The 24,813-nt window shown below is 33.9% G+C and overlaps 1 protein-coding gene and 1 pseudogene across 11 annotated transcripts in view; one reads left to right on the top strand and one right to left on the bottom strand.

Moving 5' to 3' along the window:
• Nucleotides 1–24,813, top strand: part of DMD (dystrophin) — a 2,654,855-nt gene that overhangs the window by 1,244,948 nt on the left and 1,385,094 nt on the right. For all 11 annotated transcript variants that reach the window (XM_074391460.1, XM_074391464.1, XM_074391461.1 and 8 more), the window contains 4 exons: nucleotides 7,732–7,877; nucleotides 11,122–11,334; nucleotides 14,790–14,903; nucleotides 15,887–16,042. In XM_074391460.1, the coding sequence (XP_074247561.1) occupies nucleotides 7,732–7,877; nucleotides 11,122–11,334; nucleotides 14,790–14,903; nucleotides 15,887–16,042 (629 nt within the window). The remainder of the gene's footprint in view (nucleotides 1–7,731; nucleotides 7,878–11,121; nucleotides 11,335–14,789; nucleotides 14,904–15,886; nucleotides 16,043–24,813) is intronic.
• Nucleotides 21,408–21,526, bottom strand: LOC120366640 (5S ribosomal RNA; annotated as a pseudogene).

Raw genomic sequence — 24,813 nt, 5'->3', positions numbered from 1 at the left:
TGAGCCAAAGAAAGACAAATACTATATAGTCTCACTTATATGAGGAACCCAAAAAAGTCAAATGATAGAAACAGAGAATAGAAAGGTAGTTACCAGGGCCAGGCGCGGTGGCTCACGCCTATAATCCCAGCACTTTGGGAGGCCGAGGCGGGTGGATCATGAGGTCAAGAGATCGAGACCATCCTGGTCAACACGGTGAAATCCTGTCTCTACTAAAAAAATATAAAAATTAGCTGGGCATGGTGACGTGCGCCTGTAGTCCCAGCTACTCGGGAGGCTGAGGCGGGAGAATTGCTTGAACCCGGGAGGCAGAGGTTGCCGTGAGCCAAGATCGTGCCATTGTATTCCAGCCTGGGTAACAAGTGCGAAACTCTGTCTCCATTAAAAAAAAGAAAAAGAACGAAAGAAAGAAAGAAGGTAGTTACCAGAGACTAGAAGGAAGAGGAAGGTTGGGAAAGGGAAGGTGTTAATCAAAGGCTAGAAAGTTTCAGTTAGACTGGAGGAATAAGTTGTAGTGATCTCTTGTACTGCATTGTGGAAACAGTTAATAAAAATCTATATTTCAAAATTGGTAAAAGAATACATTTTAAAGTCTTCACAAAAAATATGTTGGTGAGGTGATGAATATGCTAATTAGCCCGAGTGAATCTCTTTACAATGCATACATAAATGAAAACATCACATTATATTGCATAAATACACAGAATTATTATTTGTCAGTTAAATATAAAATAGATTAACAGGATATTTTGAAGAAATTATTGCTCAGTGAATAGAGCTACTTTTAGCAAAATGTGAAAAAGAGGGAAAATTCACCAAAAGAAAAAAAAACCTCTTACGTTCTAATAAATATTTCAGTAGCATGGTAGTTTATACTTACACAAAGGTGGTTAGAAAAATATAGTCAAACTGGAAAATAAATCAGTTGTCCAGAAGGTGAATAATAGAGCAGTACTTATGAAAATGACCTCAATTTTACTTGGTTCATTGGAGTTTTATGGCTTTTAAAACAAAATCTAAGGTGATCTTAGATAAAATTCCTCTAAACCCATCTGTTTTACTCATGTCAGATCACACCTGGAACCCTTTGTAAAAATGGAGCCTGACCAGCAGGGACTTTCAGCAGAGCAAGTGTCATAAGCAAAAATGTGTGAAGCAATTAAATGACGTATTTTGACTGGAGGATAGAATATTGATTTTGTTAGAAAACTGGGATAAAATCTTGACTGAATTCCCAATCACAAAGATCCTTGTATTTCAAACTAAGGAAACAACTTATATGTTGGCATTATAAATTCAAGTTATACTCAGACTTCCTTGCACTTCTAATTATCTGAAGAACCATTTCTAGTATGTTAATCATCATATATTGTAGGTCCTGCCTTATTTCTTGACACCTTTGTCAGTGTTCACATTTTAGAGAAATGCTTACTTTTGTCCTGATCTATGTTATTTAATAAAGTTTGGAGACTTTGCTGGTTGTATTGTCTCTGAGACTTTAGATTGATCATGGGGAACAGGAACAAGTTTGGCATACGGTTAGCAGGGAATTAAAGGCTCAAGTTGAGTATTTTTCCAAAGTACATATATGTCATGACTTCAGCTTCTATACATGCATGCAATGCATTGTTTTCTCCCACAGGTAATGATGGGGAATTCAAGTTGGATTCGATTTCATAGTCACAGCATGACTTTTTAAAAATGTATATGTATATATTTTATTTCACTTTAGGTTATGCAGTACATGTGCAAAACATGCAGGATTGTTGCATAGGTACATACATGGCAATGTGGTTTGCTGCCTCCATCCCTGTCACCTATATCTGGCATTTCTCCCCATGTTATCCTTACCCAACATCCCTACCCCCCACCGTCCCTCCCCTATTCTACCCCAATAGACCCCAGTGTGTGATGCTCCCCTCCCTGTGTCCTTGTCTTCTCATTGTTCAACACTTGCTTATGAGTGAGAACATGGGGTGTTTGTTTCTCTGTTCTTGTGTCAGTTTGCTGAGAATGATGGTTTCCAGATTCATCCATGTCCCTACAAAGGACACAAACTTACCCTGTTTTATAGCTGCATAGTATTCCATGGTGTATATGTGCCACATTTTCCTTGTCCAGTCTATCATCGATGGGCATTTGGGTTGGTTCCAGATCTTTGCTATTGTAAACAGTGCTACAATGAGCATAAATGTGCATGTGTATTTATAATAGAATGATTTATAATCCTTTGGATATATACCCAGTAATGGGATTGCTGGGTCAAATGGAATTTCTATTTCTAGATCCTTGAGGAATCGCTACACTGTCTTCCACAATGGTTGAACTAATTTACACTCCCACCAATAGTGCTTTGAAATGCTGTCTCTATTAAGACTACTAACATATCATCTCTTTCTCCCCCCAAATGTATTACATGGGAGCCTTTTCCAGCTTCTATATAAGTGCTATCCAATAGAAAAATAATGGGAACCATATATTAATTTTAAATGTTCTAGAAACCATATTAACAGATGAACACCTAAAAGTCATTTCAAAATAGTATTTCAACATAGAATCAAAATTTTGAAACGTAGAAATAGTTCTACATTCTTTTCACACTGACTCTCCAATATTTGGTATTTCTTTATATGTATGCAACATCTCAATTCAAACTGCCCACATTTCAAGTGCTCACTGGTCACGTAGCCATTTGCTACCTGATTCAGCGGCACAGTTGTCTTCTCTCTACTCTGTACATTGTCTGATGTTTCAGTGCCTATTTCCTAGTAGTTCTAATTTTTAAGAGGAAAGAGTTTTTTTTTTTTCGTGAAATGTCATGTATAACCGACTGTTCTGAGATCTCATTATCATGATAGTTATATCTTTCTGAATTTTCACTATACATCTCTGTTTATCTTGCCTTCCAGTTAAAGTGGTTTGTCCTTGACATAGACTCACGTGTATTAGAAAACATAGCACCTAATTTCATCCTTACCTCTTTTGTTTATAACAAAATATTCTTGCTTTGCCTCTTTTGGTTTGTCTTTTGCTCTCCTCTTCTTTTCCCTTTAGCCTCTTTCTCTTTTAAGAGTTGGTTAAAGGCAAGCCGTTTTTAAACAAAATGTACAGAAAACTTTTTTTTTATTCCTCTACTATAATTTCAGATGTCAGCTTGCCTATACTTTATCAGTTCCATCCTTCACATATTAAATCTCTAGATATTAATGGAATATATATATATATATATATATATATATATATATATATATATATAGTTTTCAAGATAAGCAGTAGCACAGAATAGGAGCCCTTCATTTTTATTTCCCAATAATTTATAGCACGTGCTTCCAAGCCTGCAATCACTTATATTAATTTACATTTTGTTGAATGTATTTTGCTAATAACATTAAAAAGATATCTGCATTTTTAAATGGTGCTGTAGCGACAGAATAGTAGAAACTGTCATAGGAATACTTTCTTTTGAGGTAAAACCCATATTTATAAGCAATATATTGGTTGAATGTTAAATCTTCATGCTGTGTTTTTCATGAGTCTGGGCTGTGTCAAAGGATGCCAGTAGAATTGAGGTATTTTAAGATGGTAGGTTATTATATTGGATATGTTTATCATCTTATTGCTGTCAGTAAAGATAAACTTAACTGTTGGATTATTAATCTCTATTTCTACATAAAAAGAAAAAAGTGAATTTCCCTAGATGGAGCTGGTGTATTTCTGCTCCTATGTTGGGATCACAAGGGCAGCATCTACATATATCTCTCTGACTAGTAGGTAGGACAGCTCATACTGAGTTTGCCCTTGGGTACACCGGGTTCTACGTAAGACTTTTTCTTTCATCTTATCTGAAATGGATTTAGAATTCTTTACTGGCATGCCTGGTTTGAATGAGATATTCTATACAGTTGCAAATTTCTCAATCATTTCCTGAAACTTGATAGAAATCCTTGCAGTCATTATTTGGTGTTGCTACATTCCACATAAGAAAATCATAAAAAGAAATTGTGATATTTATGTTTGTAGGTGTGTGGATTTTTTGTTTATTTTGTTTTCCAGCTTGCCTCAGAAATTGTATTAGATGAACAGATTACCAAACTTATCTTTGGAAGTGTATGTCTTAAAGCAAAGCTACAAAAGAATTCCCAACAGATTTGAAATGATCAGTTACAAATAAATTTAAAACCAATTTAGGATGAAGGTTAGAATGCAAGGAAGAATTGAAAATATGTATATTTTAATTACAGTTTACCAATATGAAACGATTATTGTGAAATTCAGTTATTGGATCGTTTAGCATAGATATATGCAATAAATATCATAAAGATTTGTTGAATAGAAGACTAGTAGCAAATGAGAGGATCTCATCTCATGTATGTTGCCCATCTTTGGCACTCAGAAGTAATTGACAGATAATCACCCAGCCTCAATTTTGTTAGGTGCTGGAGAATGGATTGAATGAAAGCTGTAAGCTTTTGAATTATGACTATAATAAAATTGTAACTTTATATTATAACCAGTGCTTATAATTCAGAGAAAAATATTGCATTCTCAGTGAGTTTGAATTGGATATAAATTTAGTATTTTCCATTTAAACATGTTAAACATATATTTTCACTGTTAAAAATACTGGAGTTAATGAATTAATACATTATGTGAATATGTAAATAATGACAGCATAAACAAACTGCAAAAGTCAGGTGATTTTAATCATATTTAAGATGTATGTAAAGGATATGTGTGGTGGTCCATACCTGTAATCTCAACACTTTACAAGGCTGAGGCAGGAAGACTGCTTGAGTCCAGGAGTTTGAGACCAGCCTGGGCAACAAAGGGAGACCTCATCTTTACAAAAAACAGAGAAAATTCTCCTGGCATGGTGGCACACACCAATAGTCCTAGCTATTCGGGGGGCTGAGATGGGAGGATCAGTAAGCCTGGGAGGTTGAGGATGCAGTGAGCCTTGATGGCACCACAGCAATCCTGCCTGGGTGACAGAATGAGACCTTGTCTTAAAGGAAAGAAGTTGTATATGAATAATCTTTATTACCTTATGGTATAACTTTTAAAAATACAGCTTATATTTTACTGGTCAATAAACTAAACTTTGAGAAAATATAGCTCAGTTAGTAGGTCATTTCTTCATTGTTTCCTGATGACCTGTATCATCTCCATAATTTTGTGGGGTAATTTTTTTCTGCACTTTCCACTTTTATAACTAGTTCTGTCTTCTGTCAGAACAGAGTGGAACTTTGGTTTAGCTCTCCATGGGAGGACTTCACGTCTTTTTCCTGAATACCAATGAGAAGTTATACAGAATACGATTAATGGTTCAGAAACTGAAGTGGTTCAGTTTTCATTAAACAGAAGTAAAAAAGGAGACATGTTCAAGTTCAATTAAAACTATTTTTATGAAGCTTATGATCCATCCAACATACTGCTTTGTGTCTGCCCATAGTCCTCTCTCCTGGCAGATCATTTGCAGAAAAGACATCTCAGACACAGTCATTTGCTTCTTTGTAACTAAATGCTCCTTTACTTCACAGCTATTTATAAGGTATCTTTCGGCCTTTATTTATTAATAATCATCTAGTATTCAAATAAATGCATCCGTTACTCTCATCACTCCTCTTCAGCATAGTACTTGAAGTCCTAGCTAGAGCAATCAGACAAGATAAAGAAATAAAGGGCATCCAGATCAGTAAAGAGAAAGTCAAACTATCAGTGTTTGCTGACTATAGGATCATTTACCTCCAAAGCCCTAAAGACTCCTCCAGAAAGCTCCTGTAACTGATAAAATAATTCAGCAAAGTTTCCAGATACAAGATTAGTGTACACAAATCAGTAGCTATTTCTTTTTTAAATTGTACTTTAGGTTCTGGGGTACATATGCAGATCATGCAGGATTGTTGCATAGGTACACACATGGCAGTGTGATTTGCTGCTTCCATCCCCCCATCACCTACATCGGGCATTTCTCCCCATGTTATCCCTCCTTGACCTCCCCGCCCCCACTGCTGTCCATCCCTTGGCTCCCTGCAACAGACCTCAGTGTGTGATGCTCCCCTCCCTGTGTCCATGTGTTCTCATTGTTCAACACCCGCCAATGAGTGAGAACCTATGGTATTTGATTTTCTGTTCTTGTGTCAGTTTGCAGAGAATGATAGTTTCCAGATTCATCCATGTTCCTACAAAAGACACAAACTCGTCATTTTTTATGGCTGCATAGTATTTCATGGTGTATATGTGCCACATTTTTCTTGTCCAGTCTATCATCCATGGGCATTTGGGTTGGTTCCAGATCTTTGCTATTGCAAACAGTGCCTCAGTGAAAATACGTGTGCATGTGTCTTTATAATAGAGTGATTTATAATCCTTGGGGTATATACCCAGTAGAGGGATTGCTGGGTCAAATGGAAATTCTATTTCTAGATCCTTGAGGAATCGCCACACTGTCTTCCACAATGGTTGAACTAATTTACACTCCCACAAACAGTGCAAAAGGGTTGCTATTTCTCCACATCCTCTCCAGCATCTGTTGTCTCCAGAAATTTTAATGATCGCCATTCTAACTGGCATGAGATGGTATCTCAACGTAGTTTTGATTTGCATTTCTCTAATGACAAGTGATGATGAGCATTTTTTCATATGTTTGTTGGCCTCATATATGTCTTCTTTTGAAAAGTGACTATTTATATCCTTTGCCCACTTCTGAGATATCTTAAGGTTTAGTAAATTTCTCTTTACCTCTGTCAAATGTGCTGTTAAACCCATGCACTTGTTCTTATTTTTCACTTACTGTATTTTTGATTCTAGAATTTCTTTTGGATTATCCCTAAAATATGTTACATCCTTTTTATCGTTTACAGTTCTCTGCAACATTCTCAACCTTCAGTCTAATCTCTTTCAACATGGCCAGTGTAGCCACTTAAGTGACATTTCATATATAAACACACACATATACTTTAAAACATATAAACTTGTATGTATATACATACTGTGTATCTCTAATACTTTCCTTAATATACATATTTATATTTTTATAATTATACATGTAAAAGTTTATATATATCTATACACACACACACACACACACACACACACACACACAAATGCCTCTTAATAGCCTGTTTTCTCAATTGCAATTGGGATTAACAATGTTTATTATAAGAATTAAGAATGATAACATATATGGGATGATTATTAGAGTTCTTGATATATATACTAAGCATACATAAATGGGTTTTGTTTTGGTAAAATTAGACATGACATGATATAATTTAAAAATCAAGGGCTTTAGATAATGATACTATTTTTTCCAAAGGCAAATGATAGCACAGAAAGAGACTAGCCTTTCAATAGCAGATGTAATTGGACTCTGCTCGATTTCTCCAAATACCATCTGTATGACCTTGGGCAAATTACTCAGCTTCTCTGTTTTTCTGTTTTCTGACCTTATCTGTTTTTCTGTTTCCTGACCTTATAAATGAATTAAACAATACATAATTTATGGGCTGATTTGTGAATTTAATATAATATATGTAAGTTCCCTGGAAAACACATGTAACAGGAATATATCTTCATAGTCATAATCATATTCAAATATGCATTTCAGATTTTCTAATTTTGCTAATACTTGAAAATAGTAATATGATTGAGTTTGCTGACAATTTAGGAAAACATGGCAAAATGTGAAGCAGTTTATTGATTCTCATTCTTTTTTCCCTTTTGATAAAGTTTTTGACACTTTGCCACCCACGCGCTATCAGGAGACAATGAGTACTATCCGGACATGGATCCAGCAATCGGAAACCAAACTCTCTATACCTCAACTCAGTGTCACCGAGTATGAAATCATGGAGCAGAGACTCGGGGAATTGCAGGTTTGTGAAAACTTGAATGTCAAAACAATAAAGCAGTCCTCTTATTTATCAAATAATCACATTGATGTAACCTTTAAATAATATTAGAATTTAAATAATTGTGGCAAGGATGGTAGTTTGCTCACTGAGCAAAGGAAAATGAGACTTTAAAGTATTATTTATGTGTACACACTCTCTCTCTCTCTCTCTCTATATATATATATATATATATATATATAGAGAGAGAGAGAGAGAGAGAGAGGGGCATATATATAGAGAGAGGCATATATATATATATATATATATATATATATATATGCTGTTTTTGAAAACAATGATATGATCTATTTATGAAGTATATTTTTAATTTAGCATGCATTTTCAGACATACGGATTTTGATTACTAGAAAAGCCATGGTATTATTTTCCTCCTTTGCTTCTTTATTTGTAACTCCTCTAACATTCTCAAACAGATGGGTAAAATCAGTGTACAGTCATCCCTGAGTATCCATGGGGAATCAGTTCCAGGAATTCCTATGAATATCAGAATCCATAGATGCTCAAGTCCTTTATATACATGGTGTAATATTTGAATATAACTTATGTACATTCTCCAATATACTTTAAATCATCTCCAGATTACTTATGTCTAATACAATGTAAACACTATAAAAAATTTTTGTTATACTATATTATTTAGGAAGCAGTGACAATAAAAAAAGTTTTACATGTTTAGTAAGGATGTAATTATGTTTTTTAAGTATTATTTATTAGTAGTTGATTGAATCCACTGATTCAGAATCCACAAATATGGAGGGCTGGATGTGTTTATAAAATTAGTTTAAATTTAAGCATTAATTTTATGTAATATTGTAATGAGAAAATTGAATTCTAATAGCTACATGTTTTAACATCCTTATATCAGGAAAGATAAAATACTGATATGGGAAATGAAATATATAATTTGTAAAAGATTTTAGAATACTTTTCCTACTAATTTTAAAATAGTATGTAGTCAATAATTTTCTATTTCTTTAGACATGAAAATATATTTAGGAGCTGAGATAATATGCGTACTTTAAGAAAAATGCTCAAAAATTCAAATTTTAACTATCATATAGAATCCTTTACTGTGTGTTAAAAATTTTTTAAGGAAATGTATTCAAAGGAATATATATTTAAACAACTTTTGTTATATAGTGTCTTATTTAGATATTTATTCTATAATACCAAATGGTAGCTGAACCTTTTTTTATTTCCTTTTGTTGTAGTTTTTAATGCTTGACATAATGATTCCAAAGTTTACTTGGGAAAATGTGTGGCCTAATAGAACTAATAAACTTTTTAAAATAAGAGTAAAAATGTGGAACAATAAGGAAAGTGGAGAAAACACGTAAGAAAAGGCAATTAGATGAGCAGAAGAAACTATTTCCAGTGAAATAGGTAGTGAGGAAAGAAAATAATTGTTCATAAATATTATTGGGAAATGTATTAACTAACAAAAAAAATGAGGTTTCAATATTTTCCCCAAAGTTACACCAACATAAAAACCACATATAATAAAATGTTCAAAAAATGTGGGTAAGGATAAACTTTGGAAAATTTTTAAAATAATAATGTTATAAAACTTTAGGTGGAGAAGCATAAAAATCAATGGAAGCAATCACAAACATTGTAAAAACACCAGAGACAATTTTGAAGAAATACGATACTAGGGAAACTTTTTTTTATGTGAGTGAGGAAGAAAGTCTTGAATAATGCAGACTTCAAAAGGAGATATATATGGATAATAATCCTATGAACAATTGTTACTTACATTGTAACTGAAGAAGTAAAAAATGTCATAAAATGGGTTATCTTTTATGCATACTAAATTGTGTTCACACACAAAAATGATGTAAGTACAGATTTGGAAGTGAAGAACTGAAAGTTCTCTCTTACTGCTGGAAATGTAAATGAGTTAACTGGAGTTAACCCTTCAGTGCATCCCAATAACATACAAAAACATTAATATAATTTTCATGAAGTCTGTATCTTACAAAAATAATCACAATCTACTCAAAGATATAAATGGAACTTGAGATAGATAGGACATTGATTGACAGATGAATGGGTGGCTAGATAGATAGAGATAAAGATAATTTACAGGAGTGGAAAACTAGAAATTAAATTGTAGAGCTAATAATGGAAGTTGTTAAACTAGAGAAGCCATTACTATTTTTGTTTTTGGAAAATACCCAATTACATGGGCAAATGCGAACAATAAAATACCTAGTTCAAAATGTAGTTACATGCTAGATATTATCTGAATAATCAGTCATAGGGGAACAATTTTAAAAAGTAAAATAAAAGTGAAGTTAAAAATGTAAAGTAAAAAAAAAATTAAGTACCACAAAATAGGCATAGAATACTATGAAACTATAAAAGTTAAATGTTTAACAAATTTTGGGTTGCTATAGGTCACATTATATGAGAAAGAACAACTGTCTGTGTGCATATAATATGATTATATATTTAATATTCAGCTATACATAGAAAAAATTGAAAAATTATATAAAATCCTAGTAGTTCTTTTTTTTCAACTTTTAATCATGAGCCTTTATTATTTTATAAAGAGAAAGTAACATTTAAGTAAATATTATATAGGGCAAGCCTAAACTTGGCATCCTACTATAAGAGATTGCATGTGTTGTACAGAATAAGTGTAAATAAATTTTATAAATTTCCTGCAAAATTATTCTTGAATTCCACCATAGTTCTACATAACAGAATAACATTTTTTGAAAATATAAAATATTGAGTACCTAGATTATTCATTAAGTATTTTTATTTCACATATCAATATTATTAGCTATAATTTTATGTAGAGAGATTCGAGTTTGCTTTTCTGAAAGGTCAGTATAAATAACTTCAATTCTATTAACTTGTTCACAAATGCAGTTATTAATATGTACACTTAAATCAGTAAAATTAGATGCACTAAAACTCTTTGGCTCTGTAAGATACAGTTTTGAGATACATTTGACATTATTTAGAAAAATACGTATGGAGTATTAAATAAAATATCACTAAATAATATGCAAGTTACTCTTAGGATACTATGTAAAATTTAAATTACCACTAGATGTTTATAACTGATATAAGATCATCTACTTTGTTTACATATTTGAATCACATAGATTTCATTTTAAGTATAGTAAATTTAACTGAAACTTATCAGTTATTATTCATCAGTTAGTATAAATGTACTTAATTTTTTTTTGAGGCTTTACAAAGTTCTCTGCAAGAGCAACAAAGTGGCCTAAACTATCTCAGCACCACTGTGAAAGAGATGTCAAAGAAAGCGCCCTCTCAAATTAGCCGCAAGTATCAATCAGAATTTGAAGAAATTGAGGGACGCTGGAAGAAGCTGTCCTCCCAGCTGGTTGAGCATTGTCAAAAGCTAGAGGAGCAAATGAATAAACTCAGAAAAATTCAGGTAATTCAAGATTTTACTTTCTACACTCATTTTTATTTACTTATTTGTTTCCCTAACAATACACTGTAAACTGTAAAGGTACATAAACATTTGAACTCCAGCATCTTTCAAGGTTAGTGATAAGATGAAAAGACATGAGTCTTTTATAAAGGATGGTGATTTACTTATTCCTTCTAAGAAAGGAGTAAGAGTTTTCTTAGATTACTTTTTAGAATTAATTTGCTATTTTCACCAATACCAATAGGAATTAAACATGCTTTTAGTTTAACAATTTTCAGAACCAATCATTCCTTTAGTCTGGTTGTCTTTTAAGATATAGGTAATCATTTAGCTTATGACTAGAAAACAGTTATGTGTATATATGTTATACATATGTATAATGTAACCATTTTATGTATAACTATAGTTTATATATGGTTATTTCCTATATTACATTTTGTTTCTGCTGTTTTGCTACTTATAAAAATGTATGATTCAGCTGTACTGCCTAAATGTGCTATTGTATATAAAATGTGATAGTCATTTGATTGTATTATATATAAATTCTATTATGTATAATTTCCTATATGTATATGTGTATGAGAAATGTAGGTGTATTAATCTTCTATGACACTCCTAAGAAATTATCGCAAATTTAATGGCTTCGAACAACAGAAATTTATTATATCACCATTCTGGAGGTGAGAAGTTCAGAATAAGTCTCTGTGGGCTAAAATTAAGGTGTCAGCAGAACTGTGTCTGTTTTGGAGGATTTAAAAAAAAATCTGTTTTATTGGCATTTTTAGCTTCCATATATGTGTGTATATATGTATACACATAAACACATTATTTGTATATACATATAATATATATTCACATACACACATATAATGGAATTATATATCATGTACATATATACATTATACATAATGTAATCATATATCATATGTGACATGTTACATATGTATATTAATGTTACATATGTAATATATAGTAATAAATTATTTTATCACCATATTTCATATATAATTATATGCTTAAATTTTAGCACATCACTTGTTTCTCAAACCAAATTCTACTGACTTAATTTGTTTGAATAGTGCCACCATACTAACAACCACTCAAGCTAAAGAAAAACAGTAAACCAAAGATTATATTAAGGTCTGAAAGCCTAAAATATTTAATGAGGTGAGTAATGTGTCCCTTGAGTGGTCATTTATTGTGAAAAATGTTAGTGCTGAGAAGGAAATGTCGAAAACATTAACGTATGATTGAAAAACATTGCAACGAGATGCTTCCAGATTTAAATTCCAGTCTAGCTACTTAGCTTTCGTCCTTACCTTTTATAAACCAAAACACTAAGAAAACCTAAAACATTATTTAATGTATAGCACGTCTTTACTTATAAACATATGTGTACATGCATACCTATGTAAATACTGCATGAAATTATCCTTTATTGTCCAAGACCATTGCCCATGAGAGCACGATTACATGGCTCGTCATCAGTGAGCCTACATTCTGGTGAAGGAGTAATGTAGGTGTATTCAGTTCCCATGGCACTCCTAACAAATTCAATGGCTTCAAACAACACAAATTTGTTATATTAGAGTTCTGGAAGTCAGAAGTTCAGAATTAGTCTCAGTGGGCTAAAATTAAGGTGTCAGCAGGACTGTGTCTGTTTTCGAGGCTCAGAGAGAGAGGGTCTGTTTTACTGGCTTTTTTAGCTTCTAGAAGCATTCCTTGGCTCATGTCATTATCCTTCATCTTTAAAGTCAGCAGTGTAACATCGTGCAGTGTCAATTCATATTTCCCTCTCTATCTCCATCTCCCTTTCTTTCTATCTCTCCTTCTTTCCTTTCTCTCCCTATCCTATTTTCTGTTTTGGCTTCCTCTTAGTTAGAACCTTTATGATTATGTTATGCCCAGCTGGATGATCCAGTATAATCTCTCCATCTCAAAATCCTTAAGGTAATCACATCTTCAAAGTCCTTTTTGTCATGTTAGGTAATGTACTCACATGTTTCAGGGATTAGGGTGTGGACATCTTGAAGGTAACATTATTCAGCCTTGTACAGTACATAAATTAAGCAGTATGGGAAAGGTTATCACAGTAAGGAGATCCAACACAAATGCAAAAAAAGTTTTATGAAATATGATTGGAACATAGGTTATCTCTACTATACATTGAATAGGTAGAATTTAGTTAGCTAATAGTGACAAAGAAAGAGTTCTTGACAAAGCATAGTAGTGGCATTTTCAGTTAACTGGAATAAGTTCAACATTGGGGAGATAATATATCTGGGGATTAATAAAAATATTATGGTTGGAAAAATGGTTTGAGAGTAGACAGTGAATGGCCTTGTATGCCACGTTTTACAATCGGAGTTTTAATCTGATGGTGATGAGACTAATAACAATAGCAACAATTTAATAAGAAAGACTGCTATTGATTATTTTAAAAAGGGAAATACACGATTCCACTTGTGTTTTCAAAACACTGCCCTCACAAGATGAAGGAGAGGAGATTACTGGCATAACTGTAAATCAATAATTAGAATGAGGTAAGTCTGAGGCAGGTATCAAAACGAGCTAATGCAGTAATGGAGTCAATAGTAAGACATGAACAAGGACACTGAAGATGTGGAAGAAGAGCAAATGTAGATTTGAAAGATGACAGCAAGATGTTGATGGTGAAGTTATCTGATTTAGATAAGCGCTTTTAAATTATTAATAATCACATTAAAGGGGAAACTTTCTACAGAGTACATATTTTTAATAGAAATTGAAGTAAAATGGAAGAAAATAACACATGTAGACAGCATAGTTGCATCATACTTTTTTAAAGTAGGAAATCGGCAGAAACAAAAGGTAACACGGGAAAGAATCATGGGTGGCAGGTATTGGCTATTTATAAGTGATAAAAGATGATGATTTTTACCTGATCATTACTTCATACTGTTAAGACAAATAAAAGCAAAAGCTCTCTCTTTATGACAAAATCTTAGTCTGAAAGTTCCCAACTGGAAGGAATATTTAAACTGTCAACTGGAGAAAACAATTTGTGAAAGTTCGGGTTTCGGGAGACTATAAAGACATGATTACATTGAGTTTATTGTTCATAGTTTGTTTTATGTACTGTTAGGGCACATTGTTAGTATTCTCATGAGTTGTTTTGTAACTTAAAATTTCTCTAGAGGGGGATATGATTTAATGTTCTCGAGAGTAACATCATAAAACCACATTTGGTAGTAATTTTTTATTTTTAACAATAGCAGACTTCGCACCCCAGTGCTCATAGAGTAGACCATAAAAACACGGTCTTAGTAAAAATATTCTTTTTCTCAAGAGCTACTTAGAGACATCCTTTAAACATGGGAATTGTTTTAGGGCTGGTGTTTAGACATCACACAATGATGAATTGTGTTACAAGTAATCAGCACACTAATAATGCCTTATAACGGGTCACATTTCAGAATCACATACAAACCCTGAAGAAATGGATGGCTGAAGTTGATGTTTTTCTGAAGGAGGAATGGCCTGCCCTTGGGGATTCAGAAATTCTAAAAAAGCAGCTGAAACAGTGCAGAGTAAGATTTTTATATGATGCCTTTAATATGAATAATTGCATATGAATATTATTTGGTTAGATCAGTGTTTTACAGCCAGGGTGAATTTTGCCCTCCTGTCTTCAGCAGAGTTTTAAAAAATGTTTGTAGACATTTTGGATTGTCACAACTGGGTTGGCAGGTGGGGACGGTTAGATGCTACTGGTGTCTAGTAGTTAAAGGACAGAAATGCTGGTAAATATCCTGTGGTCCATACAACATCCCTCTACAACAAAAAATTGCACAATCTAACATGTCAGAAGTACCAATGTTGAGAAACCCTGGACTAAGTAAGTGAGAAACTGACAAAACATTGCCTTTGACTCAGCCTCACTTGATAACATTATTTTACTATAAAATGCAGTATAATTTAAAGGTAAAGAATCCATTGATCTACTTGTTATTTCTTATGACAAATTATTATTCATACTGTGTTGTTGTTCTCTTCATGTATAACATACTGTACTAATATGCGGTTTTGAAATAATATTCATTATACCATTGTCATGCAGCACGAAGAAAATAATCTTGCTCTTTAAAGAAATTTTTTACCATACAAGCTAAAAAAAGGAAATCCACCTCACAAATAACCTTCACACCCATTATGCTATAAACAATTTCTGCAATATCCTGTGTTTGAAAATGAAAACACTAATAAAGACAGTAAAGCATGAAGCCTATTATTTTCACACATTTTTCTAACCAGAAATATTAAATTTCTTTCCTTTTGTTTTTAAGTAGAATACAAATAATTCCCTACTGCATTCATGCCGTAATAACCATTGAGCACTTTTTGCAAGACTCTCATGTAACTGTCAATATCAATATCTATGTATCTCAGATTTTAAAAGACAAAAATCCATATGTAATGCCATGAACCCTAATTTTACATCTTCTAGCTATGTTGCCTATCTAATATATGGCATTAATTTTTTCAGCTGGCTTAAATTGATTTATTTTCTTAGCTTTTAGTCAATGATATTCAGACAATTCAGCCCAGTCTAAACAGTGTCAATGAAGGTGGGAAGAAGATAAAGAATGAAGCAGAGCCAGAGTTTGCTTCAAGACTTGAGGCAGAGCTCAAAGAACTTAACAACCAATGGGATCACATGTGCCAACAGGTATGGACAATCTCTTTCACTGTGCCTTTCCTCAGTGTAATTAAGATTTCCTAATGTCTTCCTTCACCGTTACTTTTGTTTAAGGCTTTGTTCCTATGTTGTTGCTTTAAAGCACAATTAATTCTGGCAAATTGATCTTTTATATGGCATATATACATATTTTCATAGTATATATTTTAAATAGTACACATTCATCTTATTATGGTGGTAAAACGACTTTCTTGAACACAACTACCATACTGAAAAATGAAATCCTATTCTTTTTTTTCTTTTTTGAGACAGAGTCTCGCTCTGTCGCCAGTCGCCAGGCGCCAGGCTGGGGGACAGTGGCACAATCTCGGCTCACTGCAACCTACGCCTCCCGGGTTCAAGCAATTCTCCTGCCTCAGCCTCCCGGGTAGCTGGGACTACAGGGGCACACCACTACGCTAATTTTCTTTTTGTATTTTTAGTAGAGATGGAGTTTCACCGTGTTGGCCAGGATGGTCTCAATCTCTTGACCTTGTGGTCTGCCCACCTTGGCCTCCCAAAGTGCTGGGATTACAGGCTTGAGCCACCGTACCCTGCTGAAATCCTATTTTTAGTCATTATTTTCTATCAACGTTTTCTTCAGAACATAAATGTATAATAATAAGAGGATTAAGAAAAATACATTACACAGAGATATTTGGTGCAAAATAAAATGAATCAGTAATATATGTGTATGTAGAAATAGAGTAAAGAATGTTTACTTTTGATTAACATTTCCAAGTTTGGCCTTTTTGACACATTTATTATTTATTTATTTTATGTTTTGAGACAGGGTCTCCTGTCACCCAGGCTGGAGTGCAGTGGTGTAAACTTGGCACAGTATAGCCTCAACCTCCTAGGCTCAACCAATTCTCCCATGACAGCTCCCCGAGTAGCTAGAACTATAGGCATGCATCACCATGTTTGGCAGATTTTTTTTTTTTTTTTTTTTTTTTTTTTTTTTTTTTTTGAGACAGAGTTTCGCTCTTGTTACCCAGGCTGGAGTGCAATGGCGCAATCTCGGCTCCCCGCAACCTCCGCCTCCTGGGTTCAGGCAATTCTCCTGCCTCAGCCTCCTGAGTAGCTGGGATTACAGGCACACGCCACCATGCCCAGCTAATGTTTTGTATTTTTAGTAGAGACGGGGTTTCACCATGTTGACCAGGATGGTCTCGATCTCCTAACCTCGTGATCCACCCGCCTCGGCCTCCCAAAGTGCTGGGCAGATTTTTTGGTAGAGACAGAGTCTTGCTATGTTTCCCAGGCTGGATTCCTGGCCTCAAACAATGCTTTTGTCTTGGCCTCCCAAAGTGATGGAGTTACAGACCTGAGCCACCACACCTGGCCTACATTTATTTTTAAATAACTATTAAGATACAGTAAATGTTAAGAATAGTTGAATTTAAAAAAACACACAAAATAATTACAGTCACATCTGAGTTCCTCAATTTTCCACAGCAGAGTATTTTATCAATTATTTGATTAATAAAATAATATTAAATATACCTATTTTGTATTTAAATATTAAATTATGGGTAGTTAGATATATTCACAAATAGTGTATATCAAATACTTCTTGTTCAAAAGATAAAATTTTGAACTAAAACAACGAGTACTTTTAAGTTGACCAATGTGTTAGTCCCTGATCATCTGCAGTTTTGCTTTCCATGGTTTCAAAGGCTTGTGGTCAATTGCAATCCTAAAATCGGTGAGCACAGTAAAATAAGACATTTTGAGAGGGAGAGAAAGATAGATAATGCATTCTGTTTTATTATTTGTTAATGTCTACTATGCCTGATTTATAAATTAAATTTTATCATAGGTATGTATAAATAGGAAAAGACTCAGTGTTTATAGGATTAGGTACTATCCATGGTTTCAAGCATCTACTGGAGGTCTTGGTATGAACATATCTTCCACAGATACAGGGGAACTACTGTACCTTTTTTGAAATTAATAGTGAATTTCAATTTATGTGTTAGAGGCAGTTGATCTTCTGTTAATGCTAAGTAAACTTTCAAAATGGAAAAGAAGTAATGTCAAAAGGCAAAAGCTACGTTTGAAAATGAAAAAAAAAAAAAAAAAAGAAAAGGAAAAGTCAAGGCAAATAACTCAGCTAATGTAATCACTGACAAAGTTCATTGATTCTACTAATTCACAGATGACATATCCCTGGATCAGCTAGCTCACATTCTTCTCCTGAAGTAAGTCAGTGCTAGAAGAGTTGTTCAGGAAAAAAATTAAATATTACTTAAATAATAGATTATTCCACTGATGTTTTCCTGGAAGGCCAGTGTGAAAGGTATTTGTTTTTTTCTTTGTTGAATGTTCTTAATGGATGAATAGAAAGAACATCACCAATTTATATAGAACCTAGGGAAAAGCAACAGTTAAAAAAAAAAGTATGAAACCAACAATATTACTAAAATCTCAATGTTTTTACATTTTATAAAAGTGCAATTTTAAAGCCTGTCTACTCTCAAAATTTCTTAAGACCTTATGTCTGTTATATGTACTAAGAATTTGTTGTTCAAGAGAAATATTTTAAACACATTCATGTGCGGCATAACAAAAAAGCTATAGATCCAAGCTATGTTCTCATCTTCATTTTCTAATCTTAGAATAGTTTATATATCTGTGCTTTCCCTTCGAGTATCACTCTGGCGGTGTTCTGACTTCATAGCCAAATGAGTTAGATTGTGAAAGGAAAGAACCATGCACTCTAGGAGAAGAGAAAGACCATGTAGGAAAAACAAGGAAACCAAATGTGAATATTGTTACCAGTTCAGCGTTCCAGAGAGAATGGAAATGAAGTGTAAATCTATGTATTATGCAAATATCTACAGACAAAATAAGAGTGTGATATACTCTCTTGGGTTAAAGATAATTCCTTATTTGTCATTAGATGTCAATATCTGCAAAAACGTAAAAATTTGGAAAAAAATTGTCCAAATATTTCATATTTGAGGATGCTTTCACATCCCATGATCTAATTTTGGATGTATATAATGGTTAAGATTATTTTAAATTCTAAAGAGTATGTATCTACATTTTTAAAAATCTACATTCTAGCTGTTTTTTTTTTTTTAATTATCATGTATAAGTGGGAAATACAGTAGACATTGTTCTTATCCTCATGGAGATAATAGTTTAGTGGTGAAAATGGAAAGTAAATAGATTAACACATTGTCACAACAATGCCTGGTTTTAAGTCTTGCTATACACTGAAATGTATCAGTAAGAATGCTTTAAATTAGAGTAACAGGAGCAGGAAAACTACTTTCTATTGGGTAGTCAGGAAAGTCTTTTCTGAAGAAGCAAAATTAAAACTGATATCTGAGTAGTAAGAACTTGACAGTTTGCTGTGTGAAGGAATTCTGGGTAGAAAATGAAGTGGAGGAAACATCTGAGGCAAGAGAGGGCTTAGCATGTTTGAGGAGCTCAAAGGAAGCCACTGGAAGTGGAGCAGCAAGAACCAGGAGAAAATGAATGGGAAGAAAAGTCAGAAATGAATATGGAAGCCACAGTGATGATTTAGTCATTATGTCAAGTGCTTTGGAAAGTTATCTGACTTTAAGGCGTAAGAGTGGCATCATTTCATTTTATTTAAAATGGTTGTTTAAAGTTTGCTGTATATTCCTATTAGAAGAAGAATAAATTAAAAGGGCTCAAGTGGAAGTAGGGATTGCAATTGTCCAGGTAGGAAAAAAAAAAAAAAAAAAAAAAACAGGCAAGAAAAAGGGCATATTTGTGGTTATTGTGATTTTTCTAAGGAACCTCCATGTTGTTCTCTACAGTGGCTGTACCAGTTTACATTCCTGCTAACAGTGTGGTATGGTTCCCTTTTTTCTGCATCCTTGTTAACTATTATTATTTTTTATGTTTTGGCAATATATATCCTAACTGGGGTGAGATGATACCTCATTGTAGTTTTGGTTTGCATTTATCTGATGATTACTGGTGTTGAAAATTTTTTCATGTATTAATTGGTCATTTGTATGTCTTCTTTTGAGAAATATCTCTTTAGAGTATTCGCCTGTTTTTAAATATGATTGCTATTTTTTGTTTTTATGATATCTGAGTTTCTAGCTTCTGCAAAGCAAAGGAAACAGTCAACAGAGTGGAAAGACAATGCATGGAATGGGAAAAACTATTTGCAAACTACTCATCCAACAGCAGATTAATATTCTTATTATATTTTTGATGAGGATTTTCACACTTACATCTACCTAGAAGTATTATTTCTTTCCTAATATGGCGCACTCCTTCCTTCTTTTCATCAGATCCCATTAGATCTGGCAGTACTTGCTGAAGGAGAGTGTTTGCTTAAAGTTTACAGGAAAAATGAGTGAAGAAAAAAGGGTTTTCGGATATATGTTGTGAGCAACAGTGTAGGTCATTGTGATTTTAAAGAAAGGAAAACTGGGTACTAATAGAAAGAAATGGAATAGCTTACTATAGTGACCAGTAGTTCCACCTTAGCCATATTTATTTTGGAGAAGGAGGCAATCAGAATATATCTGGAGGTCAAGTACACTTTTCTTTTTTTTCTTTTCTATTTTATTTATTATCCTTTAAGTTCTGTGGTACATGTGCAGATTGTGCAGGTTTGTTACATAGGTATACACGTGCCATTGTGGTAGTTTGCTGCATTCATCACCCCATCATCTGCATTAGGTATTTCTCCTGTTCTATCCCTCCCCCACCTGACCCCCTGCTATTCCTCCCCTAGTTCCCCAACCCCCAGGCCACAATGTGTGATATTCCCCTCCCTGTGTCCATGCATTCTCATTGTTCAACACCCAGTTAATAGTGAGAACATGCAGTGTTTGGTTTTCTGTTCTTATGTCAGTTTCCTGAGAATGATGGTTTCCAGTTTCATCCATGTCCCTGCAAAGGACATGAACTCATCCTTTTTTATGGCTGCATAGTATTCCATGGTGTATATATGCCACATTTTCTTTCTAACTGGTCATGTAAACTATGTACATAAAACTTAAGAAAACAGGTATATAAGATAATCTTTATTGGCCATTGAGAAGACTTCCCCATGCCCCCACCCCTGAAATGCTTGGACAAATCGGATAATTTATAAACTCTTAGAAATGGAAAATAATCGATTTTTTGTTTAAACCACTGTGCTGAGGTGTGATTGACATACAAAAAGATGTACATATTTAATTTATGCAATTCCATGAGTTAAGGAGTAAGTATACACTCATGAGACCATTATAACATTCAACCATCACCTCCAAAAGTTTCCTTCTGCCCCCTTAATTAATTTAATTTTTTTCTTTTGTGATAAGAGTAACTAAGATCTAGCCTCTTGAAAAATTTTTATTTTTTGTTTTTATAAAGCCTACAGTACCCAGTATTCCTAGGCAGTCTTCCATCCAAGTACTAACCAGGCCCAACCCTGCTTACCTTCCAAGATCAGACAAGACAGGGCACATTCAGGGTGGTATGGCCGTAGATGAAAATTTTTAGCAATACAGTTTTTTTAACTATAGGCACAATGTTGTACAGGAGATCTCCAGAACTAATTCATCTTGCATAACTGAAACTTCGTATCTTTTGAGCATCATTTTGCCATTTCCTCCTCACCTAGCCTTTGACTCTCTAGTTCTGTGAGTTTGACTATTTTAGATTCTAGGGAATGGGAAGAAATATTCACAAATCATAAATCTGGCAAATGAGTAATATCCAAAATATATAAGGAGCTTCTAAAACTTAATCAAAAAAATGAAACTAAAAAAAAACCTGATTAAAAATGAGCAAAGGACTTGAATAATCATTTCTCTAAAGAATACATGTAAATGGCCAACAGGTATATGCAAAGATATAATAGTGATCATCCAAAACAATGCACTTAAAAACCACAGTGAGATGCCACTTCATACCTGTTAGAATGGCTATCATCAGAACAAAACAAAGTAAAAGGTAATAAGTGTTGGCAAGAATGTGGAGAAAGGGGAATTATTGTACAGTGTTGGTTGGAATGTAAATTGATACAGCATTTCGGAAAACAGAATGGAGGTTCCTCAAAAAATTACAAATAGAATTCAGCAATCCCACTTCTGGATATATATCCAAAGGAAGTAAAATCAGCATCTCAAGGAGGTATTTGCACCCCTATGTTTACAGCAGCAATATTCACAGTAGCCAAGACCTGAAAGCAATCTAAATGTATATTGTCAAATAAAGAAAATGTGGTATATGCATATAATGGAATATTATTTTGTGTCATTTTACTGAGAATGATGGTTTCCAGGTTCATCCATGTCCCTACAAAGGATGCGAGCTCATCGTTTTTGATGGCTGCATAATATTCCATGGTGTATATGTGCCACATTTTCCCTGTCCAGTCTATCATCAATGGGCATTTGGGTTGGTTCCAGGTCTTTGCTATTGTAAACAGTGCTGCAATGAACATTCATGTGCATGTGTCCTTATAGTAGAACGATTTATAATCCTTTGGATATATACCCAGTAATGGGATTGCTGGGTCAAATGGAATTTCTATTTCTAGGTCCTTAAGGAATCGCCACACTGTCTTCCACAGTTGTTGAACTAATTTACACTCCCACCAACAGTGTAAGAGTGTTCCTATTTCTCCACAGCCTCTCCAGCATCTGTTGTCTCCAGATGTTTTAATGATCACCATTCTAACTGGTGTGAGGTGGTATCTCAATGTAGTTTTGATTTGCATTTCTCTAATGACCAGTGATGATGAGCATTTTTTCATATGTTTGTTGGCCTCATGTATGTCTTCTTTTGTAAAGTGTCTGTTCATATCCTTTGCCCACTTTTGAATGGGCGTGTTTGTTTTTTTCTTGTAGATCTGTTTTAGTTCTTTGTAAATTCTGGATATCAGCCCTTTGTCAGATACATAGACTGCAAAAATTTTTTCCCATTCTGTTGGTTGCCGATTCACTCTACTGACTGTTTCTTTTGCCGTGCAGAAGCTGTGAAGTATGATTAGGTCCCATTTGTCTATTTTGGCTTTTGTTGCCAATGCTTTTGGTGTTTGGCCATGAAGTCCTTGCCTCCTCCTATGTCCTTAATGGTTTTGCCTAGATTTTCTTCTAGGGTTTTGATGATGTTAGGTCTTACGTTTAAGTCTTTAATTTGAGTTAATTTTAGTGCAAAATGTCAGGAAGGGGTCCAGTTTCTGCTTTCTGTACATGGCTAGCCAGTTTTCCCAACACCATTTATTAAACAGGGAATCCTTTCTCCATTGCTTGTTTTTTTCAGGTTTGTCAAATGGTTGGAATATTATCTAGCTTTAAAAAAGAAAATTCTTACATTTGCAATAACATAGATGAACTTGGTGGATAGTATGCTAAGTAAAATAAACCAGACACACATGGTCAAATACTGGAGAATACTTTTTTTTGTGTGGATGGAGAGGCACAGTGTGTAAGACCAGAAGCTGTGAGATCAGATTGCCTGGGTTTAAATCTATCCACATCATAAACTGCCTGTGTAACTCTAGAAGAGTTATTTAATCTCTTTGTGTTTCAGTCTCCCAATCTTTAAAATGTGATAATATTAATGCCTAATTCATAATACGTGTATAATAGTTCATCCTTTCAAGGTGTTTAGAGCTTCATCTAACATAGAGTAATCATTATGCACGTTTGTGAAGTAAAATAGAGAATAAATAGAAACCTACATATATAAAATTATAAAACATGTATACTTTCTAAATAATATATGGTTATATATTGTACTTATTAGTGGCTTTAAATTTATAATGAATAGTTATCAATAAATGGGATTTAGAGTTTCGGTGGATGTCTTTCTGGCAGCTTGCAGATCATTGTCTTTCTGTGGCTCAGTATAGACTTCTCTAAGAGTCTGTCTTTCCCTCTTACTCTCTGTAAAAACTAGCTTCCCGTTTTACTGAGAAAATACAAGCAATCAAAATAGAAGTTGCAGTACTCCCACTGACCTGCATATAAGCTCATAGACTCTACTTTTCCTTTGTTAACATAGCTGAACTTTCTGTGCTTTTGTCTAAGGCCAGCTTTTCCGCTTATGCACTGGATTCCTTTCCCTTTTTTCTGCACCAAGGCATTATGCCAGCTAATGAACAGCCCTCTGCCTCCTACTTCTTCCCTATGCTACATTATTCCCATCATTTTCATCCTTCCCATCAGTAGAGATTTATTCTGTAGTATCTCCTGTCATTTAAAGAATCCTCTGTTGGACAGTAATCTGTCTCACAACCACTCCATTCCTGTTTCCCTTTACAGAAATTACTTTCTCTCCATTTGACTCCTTCCATTCTCTCTTGAAGCCAATTAAGAGAGCTAAATCAAAGTGTCATCCTCACTATTTTCTTGAAGCAAATTTTCTCAGGGTCACCAGTGAATTCACATCACTAAATCGGTAAATTCAGTTGGCTTCTGTATCATCATTCTTTCTTAATTATCTCTTAGTTTTCCCTGACTGTCAATATCCTTGGTGGTTCTGTTGCCCTACCACTAAATTTGGAAGTGTTCAGGAATCAGTCTGTGTACTCCTTTTTCTTCCTATTACCACTCACGTTCTGGGTCAACTTAGCAAGCTATATGGTTTTAAATGCAATCTGTAAATTGTTCCTGCTGTAAGATTTTTTTTTTAATAATCTGAACCTTTCTATTGATCACAGACCTGAATACTAATTTGCCCACTCAACAGCTCCACATGGATTAATAATAGGTATATTAAATCTAACATGTCAAAACAAAATTCCTGATGTACACTCCAGCTTACTA

Source organism: Saimiri boliviensis, chromosome X (assembly GCF_048565385.1).
Source record: "Saimiri boliviensis isolate mSaiBol1 chromosome X, mSaiBol1.pri, whole genome shotgun sequence".
Classification (NCBI taxonomy): domain Eukaryota; kingdom Metazoa; phylum Chordata; class Mammalia; order Primates; family Cebidae; genus Saimiri; species Saimiri boliviensis.
Note: the sequence above shows the minus strand (reverse complement) of the source record. Positions and strands in the feature narration are given on the sequence as shown.